This window comes from Aptenodytes forsteri, unplaced genomic scaffold (assembly GCF_000699145.1).
Source record: "Aptenodytes forsteri isolate BGI_AS27 unplaced genomic scaffold, ASM69914v1 Scaffold114, whole genome shotgun sequence".
Classification (NCBI taxonomy): domain Eukaryota; kingdom Metazoa; phylum Chordata; class Aves; order Sphenisciformes; family Spheniscidae; genus Aptenodytes; species Aptenodytes forsteri.
Genome location: NW_008795364.1, coordinates 2,600,097 through 2,622,723, shown reverse-complemented (window position 1 = coordinate 2,622,723; position 22,627 = coordinate 2,600,097). Strand labels below are relative to the sequence as shown.

The 22,627-nt window shown below is 39.6% G+C and overlaps 1 protein-coding gene across 1 annotated transcript in view; it reads right to left on the bottom strand.

The window, feature by feature from the left end:
• FHOD3 (formin homology 2 domain containing 3) overlaps positions 1-22,627 on the bottom strand; it is a 467,442-nt gene that overhangs the window by 124,832 nt on the left and 319,983 nt on the right. The window contains exons 8-9 of the mRNA XM_019472318.1: positions 8,823-8,934; positions 2,481-2,575 (exon numbers count right to left, since the gene is read on the bottom strand). Of these exons, the coding sequence (XP_019327863.1) occupies positions 2,481-2,575; positions 8,823-8,934 (207 nt within the window). The remainder of the gene's footprint in view (positions 1-2,480; positions 2,576-8,822; positions 8,935-22,627) is intronic.

Here is a 22,627-nt window from a genome sequence, read left to right as displayed (position 1 = left end):
ATGTTCTTAAGGCAGGTCACCGAAAAATGACGTGCCAGCTGCTGTTTTAACACCACACTGGCCTGAAACAGCACTTTTTCAACTACAGCTGATGGACCGCTGGTGGGTGGGACTCTAAGCTCCCACTAGTAACCGCCAGCCTGGAAGCTGGTGCTTAAATTCTAGTCTTATATTGGACGTGCTAAAAAACATTCAGTGCTTAATCTGACTATACCAAAATGTATTAATTTTTGTATACCTCATAATTCTTTTATCTACCTATTTTTCTTATTAAATGTATTGTATGATATGAGAGAACAAGCAATATTAAATACAGGTAAAAAGAAAATCAACAGTAATCTTACAACTACAAAGCTTCCAGTGTAATCTCAATAATGAAGAGGTTTTATAGCAAGTAAATATAAAGTGAATTGAATGCAACATAGAATTTTCTTTCTGCATTTGATGAGTGGGTGGGTTTTTTTTTTAATATAAAGGAAACACAAAGGCTTTAATCTATCCAGACCTCAGTAATAAAAATGAAGAAAGCAGAGATTAGAATAAGATCTAACAGATCATAGGAACTAACCAAAGGAAGATAACAAAGGTTATACTGGAACTATACATAACTGGAAGTATCTGCATTGGGATCAATCTCATTTATTAATTAGAGATTCATGAATGCCTAAATCCCCCCAAATTAAGAGAGGGTTAATGAAATGTTAGTGTAAGTAAATTGGTTAAGCATCAACAAAAGAGAGGGAGAGGATAAAAGGATTGGAGCAATTCTTATGTCTGGGCAGATGTGTTTTCTGCTCTTGAGCAGGAAGGAAAACAGTCTGTAAATGTATACAGGGAGAAAGAAAAAGAAGAAGTATGCTTCCTTAAGACAAATCCCTCGTGAGGATCTGCCTGCACTGAAAACTTTGACATTTCCTCGCCTAGAGAAGTTGAAACCATCTGAGCCTTCTTTGTATTCTCTGCGGGGGAAAAAAATTACAACTGTGACATGCTGCTTGCTGTTTTCTCTATAATCATGAAAAAAATCCCATTAAAAACATCATAAAGCTGTCCATAAGCCAGATCATAATTATAAGTGTGGCATTGTGGGATTCCTCTCTTCCTTGATCTTCATAACTGCCTTGCTCCTTTGACTGCGAGATGCTTTTTCTTTTTGTGTGTTATTAAAGAACTACCTCCTCCCAAAATAGCTTTAAATGTAGTGAAAAACTGAGACTAAAGGAATCAACTACAGGATAATAAAAGAGTCAACATACAAGAAAATTTTTGAAGAAGTCAAACACCAGGTAAATTACAACTGCGCAAATGATGAAGGGAATTATCTCAGAAAGAGAAATCGGTACACGAAACGACAAGGTGTAAAATGGAGATGTCAAAAACTAGTCACCTCGGCTTTAATAGCAGCTACAGACAGAAGCATATAAAGCTGGTGATGCCTTTCAGAAAGAGTACATCAGTGAGATAAGGTGGTCTTTTAAAGTCAAGAGGATCCTTACTACCACGTAAGCAGGAGCAAGGGCGGCTCTAAATAAAAGTACAGTAACATCAGTGATGTCACCAGGAGAGGTTAGTCCCTCTCAGGCATCTTTGCAGGACAGTATCTGCCATTAAGAAATTATTTCATAAAAAAACCACCAAAGCAACCCATGTCCCCAACCATGTAGCCATGAGCACAGTAAGCTGACAGCTTGATTTATGACCTCCACCGACAAACTCAGGATCTTTAAATGAATATAATGAATAATAATACTCTGGCCTATTAAGTATAATCATAAAACACATGGTTATTTTGATTTGCTAGTAGTATGTTGATCTTCTGTGCTCTTCAAAAAATCCATTTTTAATTTTAGTCATCCTAAGATTTGTTTAGGACTAGACGCTAATTTTTAAGGAATTTACACTAATAAATTTCTAACTTTTACGGGCCTTTCACTTTCTCCCTTCACACATTTGATTTTACTGCAAAACTACTACTTGTAATACAGGACACCAGAAAATATAAAGAAAGAAGAAAAAATGTAACCTCATTTTTTTTAAGCAGAAACACTCTTACTAGCACTCAGACCTGTTAAATTCATCATATTTGGTTTGCAGTAAAAAAAATTTAAACTATCTGAACTAGAAAACTGTGCACAATGCAAGCTTGTGTGAGCATGTGATCTTTTTCACCAGCACTTGCTTTCTTTCTCCCCTTGGATAATGTGTTGAGTTAGTTTGTTGAGTTTTGTTTTGCACTGTGTTGTCAATGTTGGGAGAGGAGCCATGTCATAACACGTTTCCGCACAGCATCTAGCAAAATAGCAATTTTGCTCCAGCTGCTGCCTCTGGGCAGTAACAAGAGTGTGCTGACTGATTACAGCTTGTCCTGCAACTTCTCTGGGAAAGGTCTCCTTTGTCATATATTCTCAACAGGGAAGATTATTATACAATTGAAAATACTAACATTAGCTCCACCAGTTATGCCAACAAAGTAAACAAACCTTGTTAACCAAGGTCATTGCGTAAACCAGTAGTTCGGTATCAACCCCATCCTTCTCCTCTAGGATCTCCATGATGTTGGACCACGGCTTGGCTCCTAGAGGAAAAGCAGAAACCATTGGTGATGGTGATCAAAATGGAAAGCTATAGCATCAACATTTATCCAAGAGGTAGCACAAGGTGGAACGATGTGGCCAGGTGGAAGGTAAAGTGGAAAGACAGTTATCTCCAGCTTCCTCTACAGTCTCCCCTGCTTCACAGAGAGTGAAGTTAATACAGTCAGTGAAAGCTATGGTACATCCTAATGCAAGGATCTAAAATATGCCAGGTGGACTTGCCCCAGAGGTACCAATTTCTCTCCCTCGATGATGAAGGAAGTTTTGTTAGCCCAGTTTGATTGACAGTGAACTTCTAAAATCAGGTGGGAGGAATTTTACCCCACCTGTCATAGGTTCACATAGGCTTAGAGAAATCTTTAACAAAAATCTATATGCTACTCTCTCAGTGCATTTGGTGCTTACATTCCTAGTGATATTACTGAGTTACGCTGCATTAAGATAAGTCCTGTTAACAAAACAGTGCAGCAGAGAAACATAGTTTTCTCAAATTACAGGCTGCATGTCCCGGATAAAAGAAATGATCAATGAGGGGAAAAGATTTTTGCTGTGGTTCTTACTCAAAGTATTTTAATAAGAATTCCCTCTACAGAACTTTCAGATACATTTCTCTCATTTTTCCACTAAGTAAGGTCAAAATTTGTGCTTCTAGTTACGACGTATTTGCTTGATTTGCATGTTGATTTGCATTTGCATGATTATCTGATGCCAAAACCCAAGCAGCTTAGTGAGTTATTGTGCCAAAACCGTCAGACAGGCAATGACAGACAGACTCAAGATAACCTCTCGTGCGGAAGGTACCTTGTAAAACCAGCCTACTTCATTTGGCTAAAAGGCAGATAGTTACATTTATTAAAGAAAAAAACCACATAACTCTTTTATCTAGGAAACTGAAGTAAATAATGAAAGACTATAATTCAGTGTTTTGTTTGGAGTAAAGTTAAAGGTGAAGAGGACGAAGCAGAAAGCTAACCCTAACCTAGAGATACTCAATTCAACTACACCAGCATGACTGCAAGAGTCTTTGAATTTCAGAGGGAAAAATGCAGAGTATTCCAACAGCCCACATGCCCTAAATGCTACAGGGATGACGATAGTTTGAGTATAATCAGGCAGTAAAATGCAGATGTTTCATCACCACAACCTGTTGCTGACTGATCAGTGACCCCGATGTTAAAACTCTGCATTACTCTCACAGTGATAACGGCCTTTGTTTATTCATGCTGATATATTACATATATCCTGCTACACAGACATCGAATCTCTGCTAACCAAGGATCTCCATTTTCAAGGCGATGGCAGTGCACTGTGTGGAAAAACCTGTCTATTAACGAACACAGACAGCAATATTTCTCCTGTTTTCTCTTCCCTTCTTTTTGAGACATGCTCTGATCTTTACTACTGAATAATAAATCAAAGCTTCCTTATCTCGAGCAACATCAAAGAGGGGGGGATTCACTCTCAGCTCTCCAAATGTATTTATGTGCATTACTAATTGGATACTAATTCAAATACATGGCTGTAATGAAAATACACTAGACACCTCTTTACCAGATTCTCTATATTACCAGACATTTTGTGCAGTACATGTTCAAAAGACATGTGGAACAAATTCACTCGGCTCACAAATGATATATGATCAGCAGGAATGATATCCTCACTACAAAAATGTCTTCCTGTGGTTTCCAGTGAAAAATAAAAATGGAAGAAAATAAGAAAGAGAAACAAAATGGGGAAACCATGCAAGTCTGACTTATAACAATGCCATTTAGAAAAAAGCGAGTTGATAACAACATAAAAAATTAATTATTTAATCCATCCTGCATTATTCAGTGAGAGTCCTTCTAGGGAAACATGCCTTTATTTTGCAGGCAGGTTTTATTCTTATTGGAACAATCCTGTTTTGTTTTTTAAAGACAGCATCCTGGTGTTTGATTTTTTTGCCTGAATGTCTTGATACTTCTCCATTATCATAAAAGAATATTTTCAGGATCGCCTGGCTGTTTTCCTGCAAGGATGATATATAATTTTCTTCTACCCGTGCTGCTTCTCTGTTTCAGAATACAATTTTTTAGAATTGTTAATCAGGCACACTTACTAGTAAGGCAGCCTTGTAATAGCTCATCCATCTTTCAAAGGCTTTAATTAAGGTGCTGCTATTAAACTTAGGCAATTTCCAAAATCTAGCCTTGAATTTGAAATTCTTCATCTATTCCCTAACTAATATCAAGAGGAGGCAGTACTATCAATGACTTCGATAGAGGTACTCCAATCCGTACCAGATTAAACCTTTCTTTTCAAATGCTATTTTCCTCATGATGATCTCAAGCTGAACAACCAAGGAGTGAACACGGAAATAACCCACCCGGGGACAAGGCAGTTCTGGTGTGGAAGTTGCACCATGAACTTACTGCATTACTATACTTGGGTTAATATTCCTTGCCAATATATAATGAGAGCCTATAGTTTCCAACCGATGATCCGGACAGCATGGGATATGGGCAGATCTACAGCAGGTGTCTGCTCTCATCCACTCTCATGCCCTGAGTTTGGCTTTCCAAATACGTTGTTCCTGGAGAGTCACCACTTAAAGGTGAGACCACAGGCTGGAGTCTGCATGAAAAAAATAATTTTCAAGGCAATATTTTTTTAATGATAGGATGATAGTGAAAAAACTGCTTCTCCTCTCAAGCTGCATAGAAAAACTTTGTGAAAGATACGTTGGAAAATCATACACTAAAAAAATTGATGACTTTTCTAAACTCATTGGCTGCTGTAGTAAAACAATGATGCTTATACAAGAGATATGAAAAACATGATGTATATTTTCCCTTTTCCTTTAAAAGGTTATTTGTATTGTGGAGAATATTAAAAGCTCTCCATTTATAGATGAAGAGGAACCTCTGAGGAAACTATTATGCAGAGCTAAAATCTACAGCTTCCATTTTCTGTGTAATGGTCAGAATATAACAAATCCTGAAAAGCCTAAACTCAAATCTAGGTTTGGCAACGCATATGTATTTCTAGTAAAAAAATGTAAATCCATTTAGTATTCGTATATTACGGAGTTTATTTTTAAAAATAGTAAGTGTAATCATTTACGCTTGCCAATTCTCAAAAAGGTTTACTTTCCAGCCTGTCTCCTCCACCCAATCATGATGTATAAGAATGATGATGTAAAAGAACGATGATGTAGCATCCCAGCAATTCTTCTGGGAGCAGACCGGGATGTTCCCATAAGGTTATGACTTCCATGCAGGACTCGCGGCAAAACTGATGAAACAGGCTCACCGAAGTAAAACAGCAGAGATCGAGGTTTGTGTGTGTTCTCCTGCCTTCTAATGGGTGAAACAAGAACTGCTCGACTGCCTTTCACAGGCTTCTCACTGGTAACAGCTCATTATCGTGGCTACTCCGACAGGAAGGCTGGAGCCTCAACCCTGATGCTACTACAACACTCCAAGTAGTCACGCACGGATCATAAACACACGGAGAACTATGGGGTTGCAATAATTAAGCCTATATTAAATTAATACAGTCTACTGAATAATGTTGCCCATTGTTCTAAGTCTCAGTCTTTTCTCAGTTTCCCCTTTAAATGTTTTTACATATGAATCTCAGGAAAAAAAGAATTATTTAATGCCTTACACAAATCTTGACATCACAACTACACAGGACATGCACATTATGTATAAACCATGGAAAGCCTTCCATCAGGCCAGAACCGTACATGAGGACTTCCACCAACTTACAGAGTGCCTGTCTCTTAGTCGCCATAGGATGGAAAGATATTAATAATTTTGGAAAGACCTCAACATCTTGTATTCCTGGCTATTAAAATATGTGTGAACATACAGCCTTCTGTCATACCTACAATATGGGCATTAATTTACTGGATAGCTAACTGTGCGAAATGGCAGGAAACGTGGAGATACTGGTAATATGGGCCATTTACAAATAACGTAACAAGAAGTCAGAATTCACAAACGGTATGTGACAGTGTCCAGGTCAGCCACAGAGCTTTAATCTCTGTCCTAAAAAATGCTCGTGATAAAGCAGCCCCAGACAGCAGAGTGCAATGCCAGCTCTGCTTTCCAGAGCCCGCACAGTCCCGGTATGCTTAAACTGAAAAGAGACCAAATTCCTGTGGGGCTCTGAAACAAGAAAGGGCGGGGGAAGGGGGATCTAGATGGAAGTATAACTAGAAGCTACTTCCTATACGACGAGGGCCATGCAGTTATTCACTTACGGTCTGCTTGTATCTGAGAGTAAAGCCGGCACTTCCATGGATCTCTGTACTTCAGTTTGCATATGGATGTATTCTTGCATAGAAACCACAGATGGGATCGCTTTGAAACCAGCCTGAGTTATTATGGGGTTCTTTATGTTAATCATGTGTGGTACACATGTTGAGGAATTATGTCATATCTCATCACCTTGTATGTACATGAAACACTGGACTTTTTTCAAAGCAGTGCTAAACTTAATTATATACCTGCAAGATTTATGACAACATTTCAAGAAAAGGCACATCGCTTTTTCTTCCTCTGTGTTTCTGTTCCATTAAATCAGTCATTAAAGACAGGTACTCTTCAGTTATAAGCCACTAATTTAAAAATGTAAATTAAAACAGAACATCCACAGCCAGAAGTGAAGGGCTATTACACTGATGACCTAAAAAAGGAACTAAGTCTAAAACAAGGGAAAAAAAAAATCTCTTTTGTAGCTAAGCATAACTGCTTAATAATTAAAACAAAAAAGGAAGGAAGGAAAACTGGGTATTTGGGGCTAAGTTATTTGCAAGAGTTCATGAGACAATCTGCCAACCCACAGGTATGAGAATTCCCATAAACCCTCTCCTCATGCTCCTAACAAGTATCCATCTAACTACGTGCATCACTTTTTTTTCACGTTTTCTGTTGTTACTGAAGTTGTTTTATTACTTTGGGGCATGTAAATGTTTGCCTGAGGCTGTTTTACAGACACAGAAGGGAATACACAGCGCATGGTAGTGTGTTTAGGGTCCTCCTTTCACTCTCTTTTTTTTCTTCAATAAGGTTTACTAGCATGTGAACAGATGACAATTTGAGCATGTTGAGAATACCAGTGAGTTCACAGAGCTGAGGAAATACTAAGGACGACTGTAAAAATAAATCATGGCGCTCACAAATGCATGAATATTGTAATTACATTTCTGCTTATGGCATTGTAAGGTTTATTGGTTTTAATTCAAAACAGAAAGCCAACCTGAAGAGTCCACCATTCAAAGTGTTACACTGGTTTTGAATTGCCCCATCTGGTCCCCTGCCATGAGAGACAATTTGGGGTTTTTTTGGGTCTTTTCAACACACTCATGCTGATAGCTGAAAGCAAAACCTGGCTAGCTTCTCCTATTTCTGGCACCACCTTTCTCCCCATCCCCCAACTTTTTTTGTTTCACTTTTACCATATCAAGTCGCTCAAACAAGTTCAGCATGGAGGCAGTTGCTCCACAGAGGGGATCTTGCTTTCAACCTCCATGTGTTTGAGACCACAACAATGGCTCTCCCAACCTCAAAAACTCTCCTTGAGCCAAAGGAATGTTTTGCATCAAGAGAGAATGCCCTGGGAGCTTAGCAATGGCTTTGTGGGAAGAACAAGAAAGAACCATTTTTGTTCTATTTATTTGTAAAAAATACAGTATACATATTCAAGTATTTTTCAAGAGCCTGAAGGGTAACAGATTTCATAGTATAATATCTGCTCAAGGGCTTTATTTTAATGTAACAACAGATGGTTTTACTTTTACTATAAAGCCTGTACTATTACTGACCTCGTCTTTCTCTTCAAAGGGATTACACTGATTAGATATCATTTTCTCTTCTAAATCAGACTGCTGCTTCTCAGAAGGACGTGGAAAGACAGCCTGGCCTGAAGAGCCTCCAAGGTTGGAAGATGCAATGGGGCTCACTTTGCGCGTGGGTGCAGGGAAGGGGCATGACTGCGGTGCACAGGGAGGCGGCCAGGTTCTTTGGCTTTTCACTCTTCACTTTCCCACTATAACTCATTCCTCAAAACAATCTTAAATTGCATGAATACTTAAAATATGCTTTTAATCAAGAAATGAAGGGTATGTCACACAAAGCAGGCATCACAACAGCAACCCTAGAACCACTGAAATCAATGATGAAATGCCACCCTGATCTCAGCGGTGCTGGGATTTTGCACCCCCCAAGTAAAGCTACTCACCTCTCTTTTCATCAACGGTAGATACTGCCTGGATTAAAAGCGGTGCATTGGATTCGGTATACTCCACAAACACCAGCAGCAGCTTCAGCGCTGTCTTTACCACCAGGCGGAACTGGAAGGAAAGAGTGCAACTTGTCATTCAGCAAACCACAACATTTCCAGATGTGCTACATGACACTGGGCAAGATGCAAGCGCAGCAATTCAGATCTGGTAGTAACACACGAACGGAAGAGATTAAGCTGTGCCAGGACCGAAAAAATGAAAGGTAGCCAGCTGGCTGAAAATTTCATTCACTGGACAGTGCTCTCCTAGGGAAGTCTCAATAGTCAATGAATCCGAACAAAAGCTTAATGCTGCCACACATAATCAAAGGTTGAACATCCCACCTATGCATGCACCTATGCATATCCCCAACATTGCTGTCCAAAGCCTGATGTACGCAGAATCTACTGAGCTAAGAACACATATATTCCTCTATTTCTTAACACAGCATTTATTTCCCCCTTTCACTGCGAGCTTTTAATGTTGTCAAATTGCTGTATGATGGGATGGTTTTCTCCTCATGCTTTTTTCTTTTCTTATAATGTCAATATTTAATGCTTAAATAATTAAATATATCAATATTCACTATTTACACAACTTGGGAGAAAGACTGTTTAATCTCTAACTATCCCACCCTGTCACAAAATGTGTGAACTGAGCTTTCTGTCTGTAAGTTTTCAAACTAATTTTTGAACATCCTCAGGAGTATGAATTCAGCAAAGACTCGATATCAATATATGGCAGACCTACTGGAAATCAATAGCCAAACTCTATCAGTTTCATCACAGCGCTCTCATTTCCAGAGAGGGCCATTTGACTATTAGCTAATTTTCAAAGCGCTGAGTAAGAATTTTCAGGGACTTGCTTGGCACGATCAGGTATGTGAAAAAACATCTCATTACTTAAGGGAATAGTTGGAGTTTTTAATAAAAGGATATGAGAAAGAGGATGACATTTTAATAGGCAGGGCTCCACATGCCCAGCTGAGAAGACTTTTACTAGGAGAATTGATTCTAGGTCAGATCTGTTACATCCTCAATCTAAATCATGGATTTAAAGCCAAATAAAAGGGGATACACCGCTGGTCCCAGAAACACAATTTCCCATCTGCTGCGATTGAATCAAGCTCCAGAAAAACAGGTATTTGTAAGTTTACTGTGTTTTTCTGCTAGCTTGTTCTGCAACAAATCTATCCAACAGCGTGTAAGATTTTTAACGTGACAGCTATAGTAATGTGGTCATTACTCTCTCCTTTGCCATCAAGCTACCGCATTCAAATTGCCACTCACGGAGACATACTAGAGCTCGTGTTAAGGTAATGAGCTAAAATGCAGGTTGCAGCTTACTGCTATAACACTGAGTTTAGTGGGAACAGTGACCCAGGTATTTCCCTAGCTTCTCAGGTGTTACCCACTCGTGCTGAATTGAGCTTAATGCACTGCAATGATACTACCTAGCAACATAAAATCTTCCGTTGTTGAATCTAGACTCTTTCAGACTTGATGTATCATCGAATCAGTTATTTTTAGGGCTGACAGCCAGGAAATCCCCGTGACAAACCTGACCAGGTCCCTTGAGATGCCTGGTTAGCCTAATTTGCAGTCGTACTGCTGCAGTGATACTTCATAGATACATGGGGTAGTCAAATTAAAGGAAATTGAAATCCAGTGACACACAGCATAATCGTTCCTTGGAAAGGCACTGCTGATACACCAACAAATCACTTCCTCGCAATTGCACTGGACATCTGTGTATTTGCCTGGCAGGCCAATACCACACTGTTTCTGCTTTGCAATAACATTTTCCTTAGCAATCAAGTTCAATTGTTTGATAGACATATTGTAAGAATTTCCAGCATGTTTCCACTTGTTTTGTAAAGTTAATTCATAAAACAGGAGTTACCAGATTACTGTAAACAATTCTAGCATTAACATACCTCCCAGATAACCACCTGTGTACTACCTACTAATCTGATCAGAATCCTTTCCCTAGAAAGGAAATCTTGGATATTACTTTTGATGGTCCTTAAAACCTCAAGGCTTGGCCACATGGTGACAACGGGATGCATTTACACATAAGTACTTAATAGCAAAGATCCCATGTGTTTCCATTTGACAGCAATCAGTGGGGGACACATCGGGCTTACGTCTGTTTTTTACAAATCGCTTTTTCTTCCAGAAAGCAAGAAGGACCTTCTGCAATGCCTTTGCTCTAACTGTTGCCTGCTGGCCATGGCAGCTGTGGTAATATGGAGCTAGTCCCTGCGCACCTTGCATCTGCCACGCTGCAAACCTTGTAAAGCCTCAGGGCAGCCCACTGCAGTTGCACCAGACCAAGGCTCAAGCCAGCTGATTATTCGGGTGCTGTCTGTAGGCGTCAACCTCCTGTGCTTAACAAGCTAACAGATGACAGTGTAAGGAAGAAATACCATCCAGAAGCAGTCCTGCAGAAAAGAAGTGATTAGAAAAGCTATGTTTTGCTTGCCATTTAGCTAGTAGAAGGACACTTTATGTTCTGTTCCTCAACCTGCAATTTTCAGGGCTTATTCAACTCCTCAAAAAATAGTCAGTCAGCCCTGGGAAGTGGAAGTGTCTGTACGTGAAGGTACATACCATGGCAGCTTTCTGCTGGAAGTCAGCACAGCCACTAGCTTTGAGAGAAACCGCATTTAAAACATGCTGTTTCCTGCTCAATAGAAAATAGCATTTGAGATGCCTGTGGGCACTTTTAAGCCTGCAGGCTGCTTTGGACACCTTGGGCAAGTACAAAACCAAAATACTGCAGTTGTAGGCGAAGCCACACAATGCCTACACTAGGTACTTACTAGCTACCTGTGACCCGCACAACCTTTGCACACATCCTACAATGGGGCATTTTAATACTGCTTTAATAGTGCTTCTTGACAGAAGCAGGCAATCATCGAGTAGCTGCACTGGCCCTTGGAAACTGAAGTCTTCAGCCAGCCAAAGGCCCTCCAAGACACCTGATAGCCTGTCACCCCAGACACAAGGACAGTCCAGAGCCTGACATGCTCACACTAATCAACTCTAATTTTCCACCATGGCACCAAGAAGTCTCTGAAAGGTCTGTTCCAGGGATACTTGCTGCCAAGACCTATGTGAAGCATGGTGTAATTTCTTACATGGCCTCCAATGTGATGACCTACCTGTTAAATGATCCCTTCACGACCCCCTGTGGGCCTGACCTGCCTGTAGCAGCTCATGCATGCTGCTGCTGACACGTTAAGTGTCGGGTATCGCAACAGGAAGGGTTTCAACGAAGACCATGAATGACTGTTTCACAACTTTCAAAATACCAGAGCTATTCAGAAAGATTTCATTTGTGATTAACTATGATGATTACCAAAGTGGGAGATCCTCATATCTTCGTGAGTGAATTATAAAATGTGTTTGCAGGGCATGCCTTTTCAATTATTTAAATAGTAGACAGCTACACTGCAAAGAAAATAACTGTAAATCTCAAAACTGAGAGATTGCTTAACAGGAAAAAAGAGCAGCAATTCATCAACTTTCTTGCTTCCCTTTGTGAAGCCATGGGAGTTTTTGCCAGTCACTGGTATCGTTTTATTTCACATGATGTACGCAGATGGCACAGCAATGGGAGCAATAGAAACAAGTTTCATACTTCATTCACGAGTAGGTGAATCACTGTTCATTTGAATCACTGTTAAAAACTTCACGAAGGCTTTTCTGGGATTTACTGGGCTTTCATTCAGTAGCGAAGATGGACACAACTGCTTTCTGAATCAGTTTCAACAGACATGCAGCTCTGTTAAAATCCACGGGGCAATCACACTATTAGTTCAAACAGGACTAGATGTTGTAAGAGCAATAAAAGAGGTAGAAATATGCTTGTGCTAGCTCAGAAAAAAAAAAAAGCCCTGGTATCATCACTTTGCAAACATAGCATGTTGCAATTAGTTCCCAATTTCTACCCTAAATGTTACTGCTTAAAAGAGTTAAAAGAGATGGCTCACTGAGGCAATATACATACCCACTGGCTCAGTAAAGTGATGTTTTAACAGTTCTGAGATTAAATCAGTATTCTTGAATTTCATAGCACTGAAGTATCAAAACTTTTATTAAGCTAGAAAAAAAAAGTCATATTGTGTTTTTGTATCACGTGCGAGCCAATTTATAGAGAGGAAATGATGTTAGCATCTTCTGGCTGAAGATAAGATGTAGCCAGCAATGTAAAAGGAAGAAGAAAAATTATAAACCTTTTCCCTCTGACTCACTTTACGTTATACAGTGGAGTTTGGCAGTCCCTTTCCTTTTTATCTCTTTCTATTTAGACAATCGGAAATGTGTTACAGACCCAGCCAAACAGACCACACAACAGGCTGCAAAACTCATGTCTCATGGAAGGGCTCGTCCCAGTTGTTAATCACTTGCCAGGAAAGGTTTAAGCCTTTACATGGAATGTTGTCAGAAAGTTCATTGACTTAGAGACCAAAGCAATAGTTGCAAAGTTCAGATTCAAAAATTTAGGATTTTTTTTTTTAAAAAGGAAGAAAGTGAAAACAAAATTGACTAAAAACTCAGGGCAATATAGTTGCTATTCAAATTTAAAGGAGAAATGGGCACTGGATTTTTAACTAAAGATTTACTACAGCCAAAGCCTCCGAGGCCTAATCCAAGCGTGGACATGGCCTCGTAGGCCATGTACTCATTGTGTTGATACGACACAGCCAGGCGGAGCTGCAGCTAAAGAAACATGCAGTGCCACGGGTGTCCAACCCGCTGGTGAGAGGTGCACAGAAAAGCTGAGGCCCTTCTTTCCTGTGGGGTGTGAAGATGCCCCCGACTCCAGATCTAGTGCTGCGGGAACAGCCAGCACCTGCAATGCGGCTCAGTTTCACGTTTCACAAGGGGATAAAACCACCCTCTGTTCACAAGAGAAGGAAAGATCTTCCTGGAATGGAAGATTTTATATATATATATAAAAAGAAAGTATATAATATCTAGTGTATATATATAAAATAACATATTATAATATAATATTATATTTTCCTTGTAGTAAGCAAGGAAAAGGAAACATAAATATTAAGCTTAAGAGAATCTTAGAATAATTTAAGTTGGAAGGGACCTAACACCGCTTGCCTTCTCATCTTAGGTGAACAAACCCAGTTCCCTCTTCCTCATATATCACGTGCTCTCTCCCTTAACCATCGCAGTGAAGCCCCGCCGGACTTGCTCCAGCAGGTAAGTATCTTTCTCATACTGAGGAGCCCAAAATAGGACCCCTGAACTCCTGATGCAGTGTTATCAGCACCGAACAGGGAGAGGCACTTCTTCAACTTGGTGGCTATGCTGCCACCAACCCAGCTCCGGATGCGGTTGGCCTTCTTTGACACAAGGGCACACTACTAACTCTTGTTCAAATTCATGTTCCCTTATTCAGAATGAGTAGACAGAATTAAATGGTATGATGCTAAAAGGAGTATCTATAATTTTCCCTGATTTTTAAGAAGCGTTACCAGGACTCAATACCCTTAAAAGGTATTTTTCAAGGGAGAATCACAGGCAAAGGAAGACAAGAGGCAGAAAAGGAAGATGTACAAAAAGTGCCAGTTAAAACCTGCCATGAGAAAATTTAGTCCTAACAACATTCACCTTGGGCTTGTAGCATTACTGCCAAGGCCATCAAAAATAAGTACAGGACAAGTTTACTTTATCTATCAAAAAGTTAGACGTGCATAAAGAAAAAAAAGTTGAGGTTCTCCTAGGATTTCTTACAACATTACATGTTCCATATATTTCTATATCTGTTGTTCTCAGCCTTTGTCTCCTGTTCAGACAGGGGAGTCAGACCAAAGCATAGCTTTGGCTTACACATTTCTGGATGAATCTCATGAGATGGGCAAGGATGAAGTTGAAAAGGAAAAAAAGAAAAAGAAAAAGCTCTGTAGCGGAGCAGTGATGAAAAAGTTCTTCTAACATTTCCAAATTATAATTTGGGATTCAACCAGAGTTTGCATCCAGCTCTTTGGTTTCCTGCCATATTTGTTGTTGCTAATAGGTCAAAAAGCTCCTTCAGCACCTGGTAAAACTACAAATATATAAATACACACACACACACTTCCACATACACAGAGACTAGTAGTTATATTAGAAGAATATAGGTACTTGAATAAAACCTTGTTTTCTCTATCTACTTGTTTGCTACTAGCTTACTATTTTACTGTTGGTTTACATGGTTTGCCTGTAACGACCGCACAACGCAATCTTATCTTACTAGTGCTCTGGCATAAGGTATCTGTATTTTGTGGCAGATCCCAGAACTGTGCCAGTTTGTTTGCTTTCTTTCCCTGAAAGATAAAAATGCACCTGGAACACTTGTGCCCTTGTTCTCAGAGAAACATCTAATCTTGAAACCAGGTTGAAATCAGCAATCTAATATTGAAAACAGATGATGAGGAGGAAGGACAACTGGATAATGTTATGTTGGCATCCTTTGCATAGCACAACTTCGGTAGAAATTAAGGTATTTACAGCCCATAAAACAGGATGCGTACAAAGCAGGAGGCTGATCTTATTTCTTAGTCAGGTAGTCAGTGCCAGCTATGTGCGTGCATGACATGCGAAAGCCCTTTGCCAAGGATGCATATCTGTAGCCAGTCCTTTAGAAACATAATTTACCTGACACATACAACATCCCAGTATTTTCTGATAAGTAGTAATTTTCTCGAAATCTCTGGAACGATGTCATTTCAGTATTTCACAAGCTGTTCACCCATATTTATGTAACAAGGGTGTCTCCGCTGCAGCCAGCATCTTACTGGGCCTTTCTCGCATCTGGACGGCAGAAAACCAACTGGTACCGATTTCAGCCAGCCAGCACTGGGTGCACAAGCAGGGAGAGCCACCTCTGATACGATGGCTAGACACCACCTATCTCAGAAGTATGCAGGTGCGACTATACACAGGAAAGAACCGTAACGTCTACAGCAAGAGCAAATAGCTTTGTAAATATGTTGTTCAGCGTTTATGTAATCCAGACAAAAACCTATCAGAATGGGGGTGTGGGGGTGTCAAACAAGGAGAAAGACATTAGGGGGTAAAACATTTGGAAACCCCTATTTACTAGGATTTGCCAATGCCTTAAAGAACAAAGAAACAAACCAAGCCCTTTCTATTCTCTGACTCTCTTCTCCAAAACCGACATTTGAGGTCAATTACTTCATTCCAAAAGGGGTGACAACTCTATTTAGTAATCCAGTTCCTTTCTATTCATAGCTCCTGAATGCCAGAATGATCAGAAGAATGAGATCCTTCTGCGCCACCTGAGCCAAATGTTTCTAGTCAGCTTAATTTTCCATCTAAACTTTAAAGCAGCCTTTTTTAAGGAGAATGATGAAAAATTTATTAGTCTAAATAACCTACAGAACACCACAACACTTCTCAAATGAGTGTAATTGCCCTTCTCTAGAAGGGAGAAAGAGTTCATATGTGCTGGGGCCTTAAAAGCTGCTTTCGAGGCTGCAATGGAGACATGCCAATTTCTCCACTTTGTTATCAGAAAGGCAACAACTGCCCAAGTCATGGGGTGTGCGGGGCACGCGGAGGTACCGCAAAGCTGAGATGGATGGGAAGCAACAGTTAAATACAGTATGCATAAAGTATGTAAATACCCCATTCTAGGTACTGAATATTGTGTACACTCAGGCATTTTATTTCATTAAGACTGTGACTATTAAATGATTTATGTATCTGTGGGCTGATATTCCAGTAACGCCAATAGGAATGCGCATGACGCCATGTCTCTTTTAAGCATTGGAATTTTTATTAGTTGGCATACATTAAAATAATGCTAGACCCCGTTTTAATATTCAGCCATTTTCGCTCAAATCTTCAAAGAGGGATGCTTAAATAAGGCAAATTAACTGTTGTCAGGTGCTTTGCAGGCTCAGGACTGAACGCGCGAACATTGCAGAAAGGTGAGTTAGATCGAGATGAAAAACCCTATATGCTCAGATGCGAGAAGCTAAAAAATTATCAATTAAACAAGTCTTTTAATTCTGAATGTTCCTTTAAGCTTTTCTCTCTGCAGAGCAGAGCATAATGCTAGGGATGGCAGAGAAATGCAATCATTTATTATTCTTAAAATGAAATTTCTCAGAACTTTGTAAACGTACTGGATAATTATTATAAGGTCTGCGCACTGTTACATATGTGGTGTGTATCTGTCATTTATCTGCGGTGAGATTTCTGACATGAAGAGAAAGAAGGCCATTAAAAAGAAAATTATCTGGCTTACAAACAAAACACAGGGATGAGCAAGTAGTGATTAGTGACTGGTCAACAGGAAAAAGAAAAGGCTCATGCCTGGAAATGATTATTTACATCATCAATCATGGTTCAGAAGCAGAAGGGGGAAGAATGAAAAAATCTGGTACACAGAAGCAGGCAATTCATACAACAAAACAAAACATATTATAGGCCAATGCGGCCCTCAGATGAATACATGCAATTCTGTTGGGAGCTTTAAAAGAATATATTGGGGGTAGAAATCGGCCCTGTATTAAGCCATTTGTAATGAACTAATGATGTAGCTACATTTCTCATGCAGCAATCACCACGTCATACAGACATTGTTTAAAAATCGAAGTGCTGCAGATCCTGGAATGAGACAGGAGATGCTACAGGGTTTCTCGGGTGTTCCCCTCTCCTCCTTTTGCAATACCAACTACGATCTTCCCATGAGGTGGGGAAGTGACTTTCTCATCCCATGAAATACTCTAAAACGACGTTTTTCTTTGTTTTACGACAGGATGCATGGAAGACCATTCGCAGCTTCACAGAACAAAACACAAAGTGAGAGAAGCCTTTTCTTGTTTTCCTTCCCTACAACCAGACCGATCCCCTTGGTGTCTCCTGTGAGAACTGTTCACTGCGTGAAAATTACATATAATTATTCAGCCAGACAGGAGGATGGGACAAGACATGGAAATTACAGGACATTAAAGGATCAAACTTCTTTAGTCTCAGGTGACTTTTGAGATGGTGTCATCACACCTTTGCCAAGGGCCCCAACCACAGTGCTATTAGGTATTCCCCAGTTTTGAGGGTCATTCTCTTTTGCTCTTTCAGAAAATGCTGAAACAGAAGGGTTTGCTTTCAATTAAATTTTTAGCTTTTTCCATTGCAAAACACAAAATAAAAATATTTCACTGGAAATTTGCCATCAGCCTGTGTCCAGAACAGGAATTATGCTTCACTTGTGAAGATTTACAACTAAGATTTTCTTTTCTTTCTCTCTACAAATTGTGCAGTTTCATCATATTCAACCTGTTGATGCTTTTATTAACCCTTCCCAAACACTGGTATCTTCTAGGACTCCAGCCAAATGAACACCATCAGTACATCTAGACCTGCCTTCTGTGTCTGGGTAAGGATTGTGATTATATTATCTTAGATAAGGTATAAAACACTTAGCTTGAGAGAAACGACAGTAACGTGAGAAGCAATTTCTGCTAAAACTCATGCTAGCATGTAATGTGCTATCAAACAGCTTTTGATAAAGAACAGACATTTTTCTTCTCTTTTTTCTTCTACAAACATGCACCTCAAATTGTTTATATATAGCAAGGGTTTTCGAGCATTTTCATGTTACGGATCATAGAGTAAGATTGTCTAGTAAAGTCTGTTCCTTTCATTAGATAACATAACCTTAATTGGGCACAAACTAAACTAGCTTTATGCAAAAAGAAAAAAAATACTATGACGTGTATAACATCATTCTAATGCAATTTAGCATCTGGAAACATACAGTCTGACTAGGCGATTTTTCGGTAGTTACTGCAAATGCATGACCCTAAGGTCTATAGGTCACAGTCAAAGTAGTTTAAGAGTATGTCGCAATTTTTAAACAAGAGGGGTCTTTAGGAATTAGTCATATGTCTATTAAAATGTGCATTTCTGATGAGCAGAATGAATGAAAAAACCTTGTCCCTCTTGAACACTACCCTGATGATCTGTTTGGCAACAGACATAACAGTGATCTTTCAGGTTTTGGTAATAAGAAGGTAAGTAGGTAATAAGTAACAAGATATGAAATGACAGGGAATTAGAATTCCACATAATAGATGAATCTGCAAACTAAAATCGATCACAAGAAGAAGGTGTATGTGCCTACATATGAGAAATATGATTGAGGCCATTTGGCACCTTTTTTTTTTCTTCTTGTAATGATAGAAGAGTTGCGTGCTGAGCCTTCCCACCAACCCTCTACATTGATGTATGATGTTAGCCTTGAACTATGCTGTCCTCAACAGATGGTCACTGGGCTGAACCTCTGGCAACAGGAAAGGTTTGGGAGAATGGCAGTTTCAGCAACTTCTTTCCCTTGGGCAGGGCCAAGCTGATATTTCCTTACCTGTGTTCCAAAAAACTGGGAGAGGAAAAGGCTTCTTATAAACTTAATTGCAGACAGGACTTTCTGTTCACTCCCCTTTCCAAAATCCCCTTCATATCACACTATTCTAGCTTTCATTATGCAGCTGAGTGACATCTTGGTTTGTGAAGTCATCTAATGTAATACAATGTCACTGTACTCAAGACAAAAGGCTATAAATTTTAAAGAGAGAAGGGATTAGATAACTTGCTAATACTTCAAAATACTAAGATAAGTTACTGATGTGTTACTTATCTCATGATTTGCATTTAAGGACCTGAAAGCCATCTACAATTAATCAAGTCATGCAACAGTTCTATGAAGCGGGCAGCAACTCACTGCATTTTACAAATGGGAAAGCTGAAGTACTGTGAACTTAAAAGGCAAATAGAAGATGTAACATTGCATCTCATTTTCTTTTTTTAAGCCTCCAAATAAATATCTGACTAATGTGCGTTTTCAGAAATACTTTAAATTCCAAATGCAGGCTTTAGATTTAAGATTAAATCGCTACTGTAACATTTTCATGAGTAATTAGAAACTATGTAGAAGGAAGTCCATTTGCTCCACATCAATTTTCCATACCAAACCACTTCCTTCTGAGACCCACCTCCTATCATAGCCAGACCTCTGATTTATACAGGCTGGCCTGTAGGTGATGCAATAAAGTCTTTCCTCATGACACCAGCAGAGAGTGCTTCACAAGCTTCAGACCTGCAGTACATTTGATATGGGAACTGTGTACAAAGCAGCATCTCAAAACTTCAGTGGCTCAGGTGGAGCTCAGAGGTGACCCTTGTCCCTGCCTGTGAAAGTCATCACCAATAAAACGTGTGGCTCTGCTGAATTATGGTCAAAGCCAGAGGAAAACAAAGAAATAAGGAAATTATCAGAGTACCTTCTCTCAGAGCCTCCTTACAAAATTAAACCCACTCAAACACACGACAGTCATGAGGAGCATTCCATTTTCACCCTTGTTTCCTTAGAGAGCTGTGCCATCCCTCCCACTGTCCCCTTGTAGACTAACTCTTCCCTGTAACTGTGGGATCTGCCCACCGAATTCAGTCATATTTGCAGTAATTGAGCTATGTTCCTACTCAAATTGAAAACTGCATTACAAAAGACACCCAAATCAGCATTCTCATCGGAGAAAAGGAAGTTTCCAGCCATTGGGAGCCAGCTGGAAAATTAGTCTTCATGAAGCCTTTCACCAGCCACACCGCAGGCTGCCAGCTGTACCAAAGACAGGCATGGGATACATGGCAGAACTGAGGGTACCGAGAGCATGAGGGATGGGAAGGAAAAAGCAAGGAAGGAGGAGAACAAAGATGATAAATTGCTTCATAAGTTCTACTGCTCATGAAACAACTTGCTAGAGTTAGCGGCCTTGGCGATGTCCCGTTTAAATAATATCAAGGTTGAGTTCAAGGGCCCTAGGGGAAAAAACTATTTGAGTCTGCAAGTACAGTGGAAAACTCCTCTGTTATTATTCTGTGGTTTTACGCACGTGAAATTTGTTCTTTCAACAGTTCCATTAAAAAGTACTCATACTAAATACCAAAACTATGGCTGGGTTTAAATAACTTCACCTGAAAACCCCTGTAAGTTTAATGATATGGCTGGCAGTCCTTTCCTGACACTGGACAATCTCATGGACAACATTTCAACAGCAAAAATTCAAAATCAAACCAACCTATGTATAAAATGTGTGGAAGCGGTTGACAATAGTGTGTTAATAAGGAGTCCAAACTATAATATATTATCTATCGCAACATCTTTCTTAAGCAAATAGTTGTTAACAGGTTATCCATTTTAGGCACCCTAAAAAGCAACATACTAGTGGTTTGAACTACTGAAATAATAGATCTGTTGAAAGAACAAATATACATAAAACCATGGAACAAACCCATCACAAACTCCTCTTGAAAGAATAACTAATAAAGTAAAACTAGAGAAAGGAGATATATATGTATATATTCCACTTATTACTGGAACGGTAAGAGTACTAGTATTTCATTGTATGTATAGACTGAAAATTTTTCTCTATTCTCAAACTTCTGAGTATTATCAGGCACAAAAAGGAACCCAGAAGCAGTGGTTTGACTGCAAAACCAGACCCATTTATTTACCTTTGGACAACTTGCCAAATAAAGTTAATGAACAAAGCTGCTTTCTGAGGAGGATCTAAACATGATGGAAGCAGTCACATTTCTCCAGCAATCACTTATTTGTTACAGCTTTCCCAAGTCTGGAAAAGGTGACTATCCTCAAATCTAATTCACATCGTCAGTATAGTCCAGATGCTTTTTTCTACATCCACAGGACTCCATAATGAAACCAAAAATGTAACTGAGCCTAGACACATTCCCAGCTTCCCATGTAGTGGGTTCCTGAGCTGAGTGGCAGCATCTTCCACACAGCCAGCATTTAGAAACCTGAATTATGGGGGCACAAGTCACTGCATATCAGCTAAGGCACTGATGAATTACACAGCCCTAGCAATTTCACATTATTCTAACTCTCTCCTTCATTGAAAGAAGACAGACATGGAGATATTTTAAATTTTGGTTTTCATAAATGCTAGCAGGTGTGCAACTTCTGCATACAGCTGGAGAATGGCAAGATTATATGATGTTATTATGGTAGGCAACAGCACTCTCATATCACAGTGATAACTATTTTGAAAGAGATACAAAGTTCAGTGTTCCAAGGAGATAATGTAATTTCTCTATCTCAGGATACCTCCTTCCTCTGACTCGTATCAACCAAACTCATCACAAGCACCCTCAATTTTACAACAAATCAAAAAAACATACAAACTGAAAAGTTATATGCTTGGTTTTGAATCACAGAAAGGAGAAAGAGATGCAAAGAGACCCCTCAGACTCCTGTTTGGATAATAAAAATGGAAGTGTTTCTATACAGCGCTCCTCCTGGTAACATGGGAATGGCTTCCCAAGGCCAAGTTGGGGTTAACTCTAATCACATTCATGTTCACTTGTGTTCTAAAGGTTTGCAGGCTAGATAACGTCAACTTCAGCTTCATCAGCATCCTTGAGGGGACTCTGATGTCCAGATTCATCACCATGTCCAGATCCCAACTCTAGTTTCACTAAAAGTCAATTTCTTTGTTACAACCCTGTCCTGGTTTCGGCAGGGATAGAGTTAATTTCCTTTCTAGTAGTTGGTACAGTGTTTTGGATTTAGGATGAGAACAAATTTGATAATGCACCGATGTTTTAGTTGTTGCTAGGTAATGCTTACACTAGCCAAGGACTTTTCAGCTTCCCATGCTCTACTGACTGAGAAGGCTGGAGGTGCACAAGAAGCTGGGAGGGGGCACAGC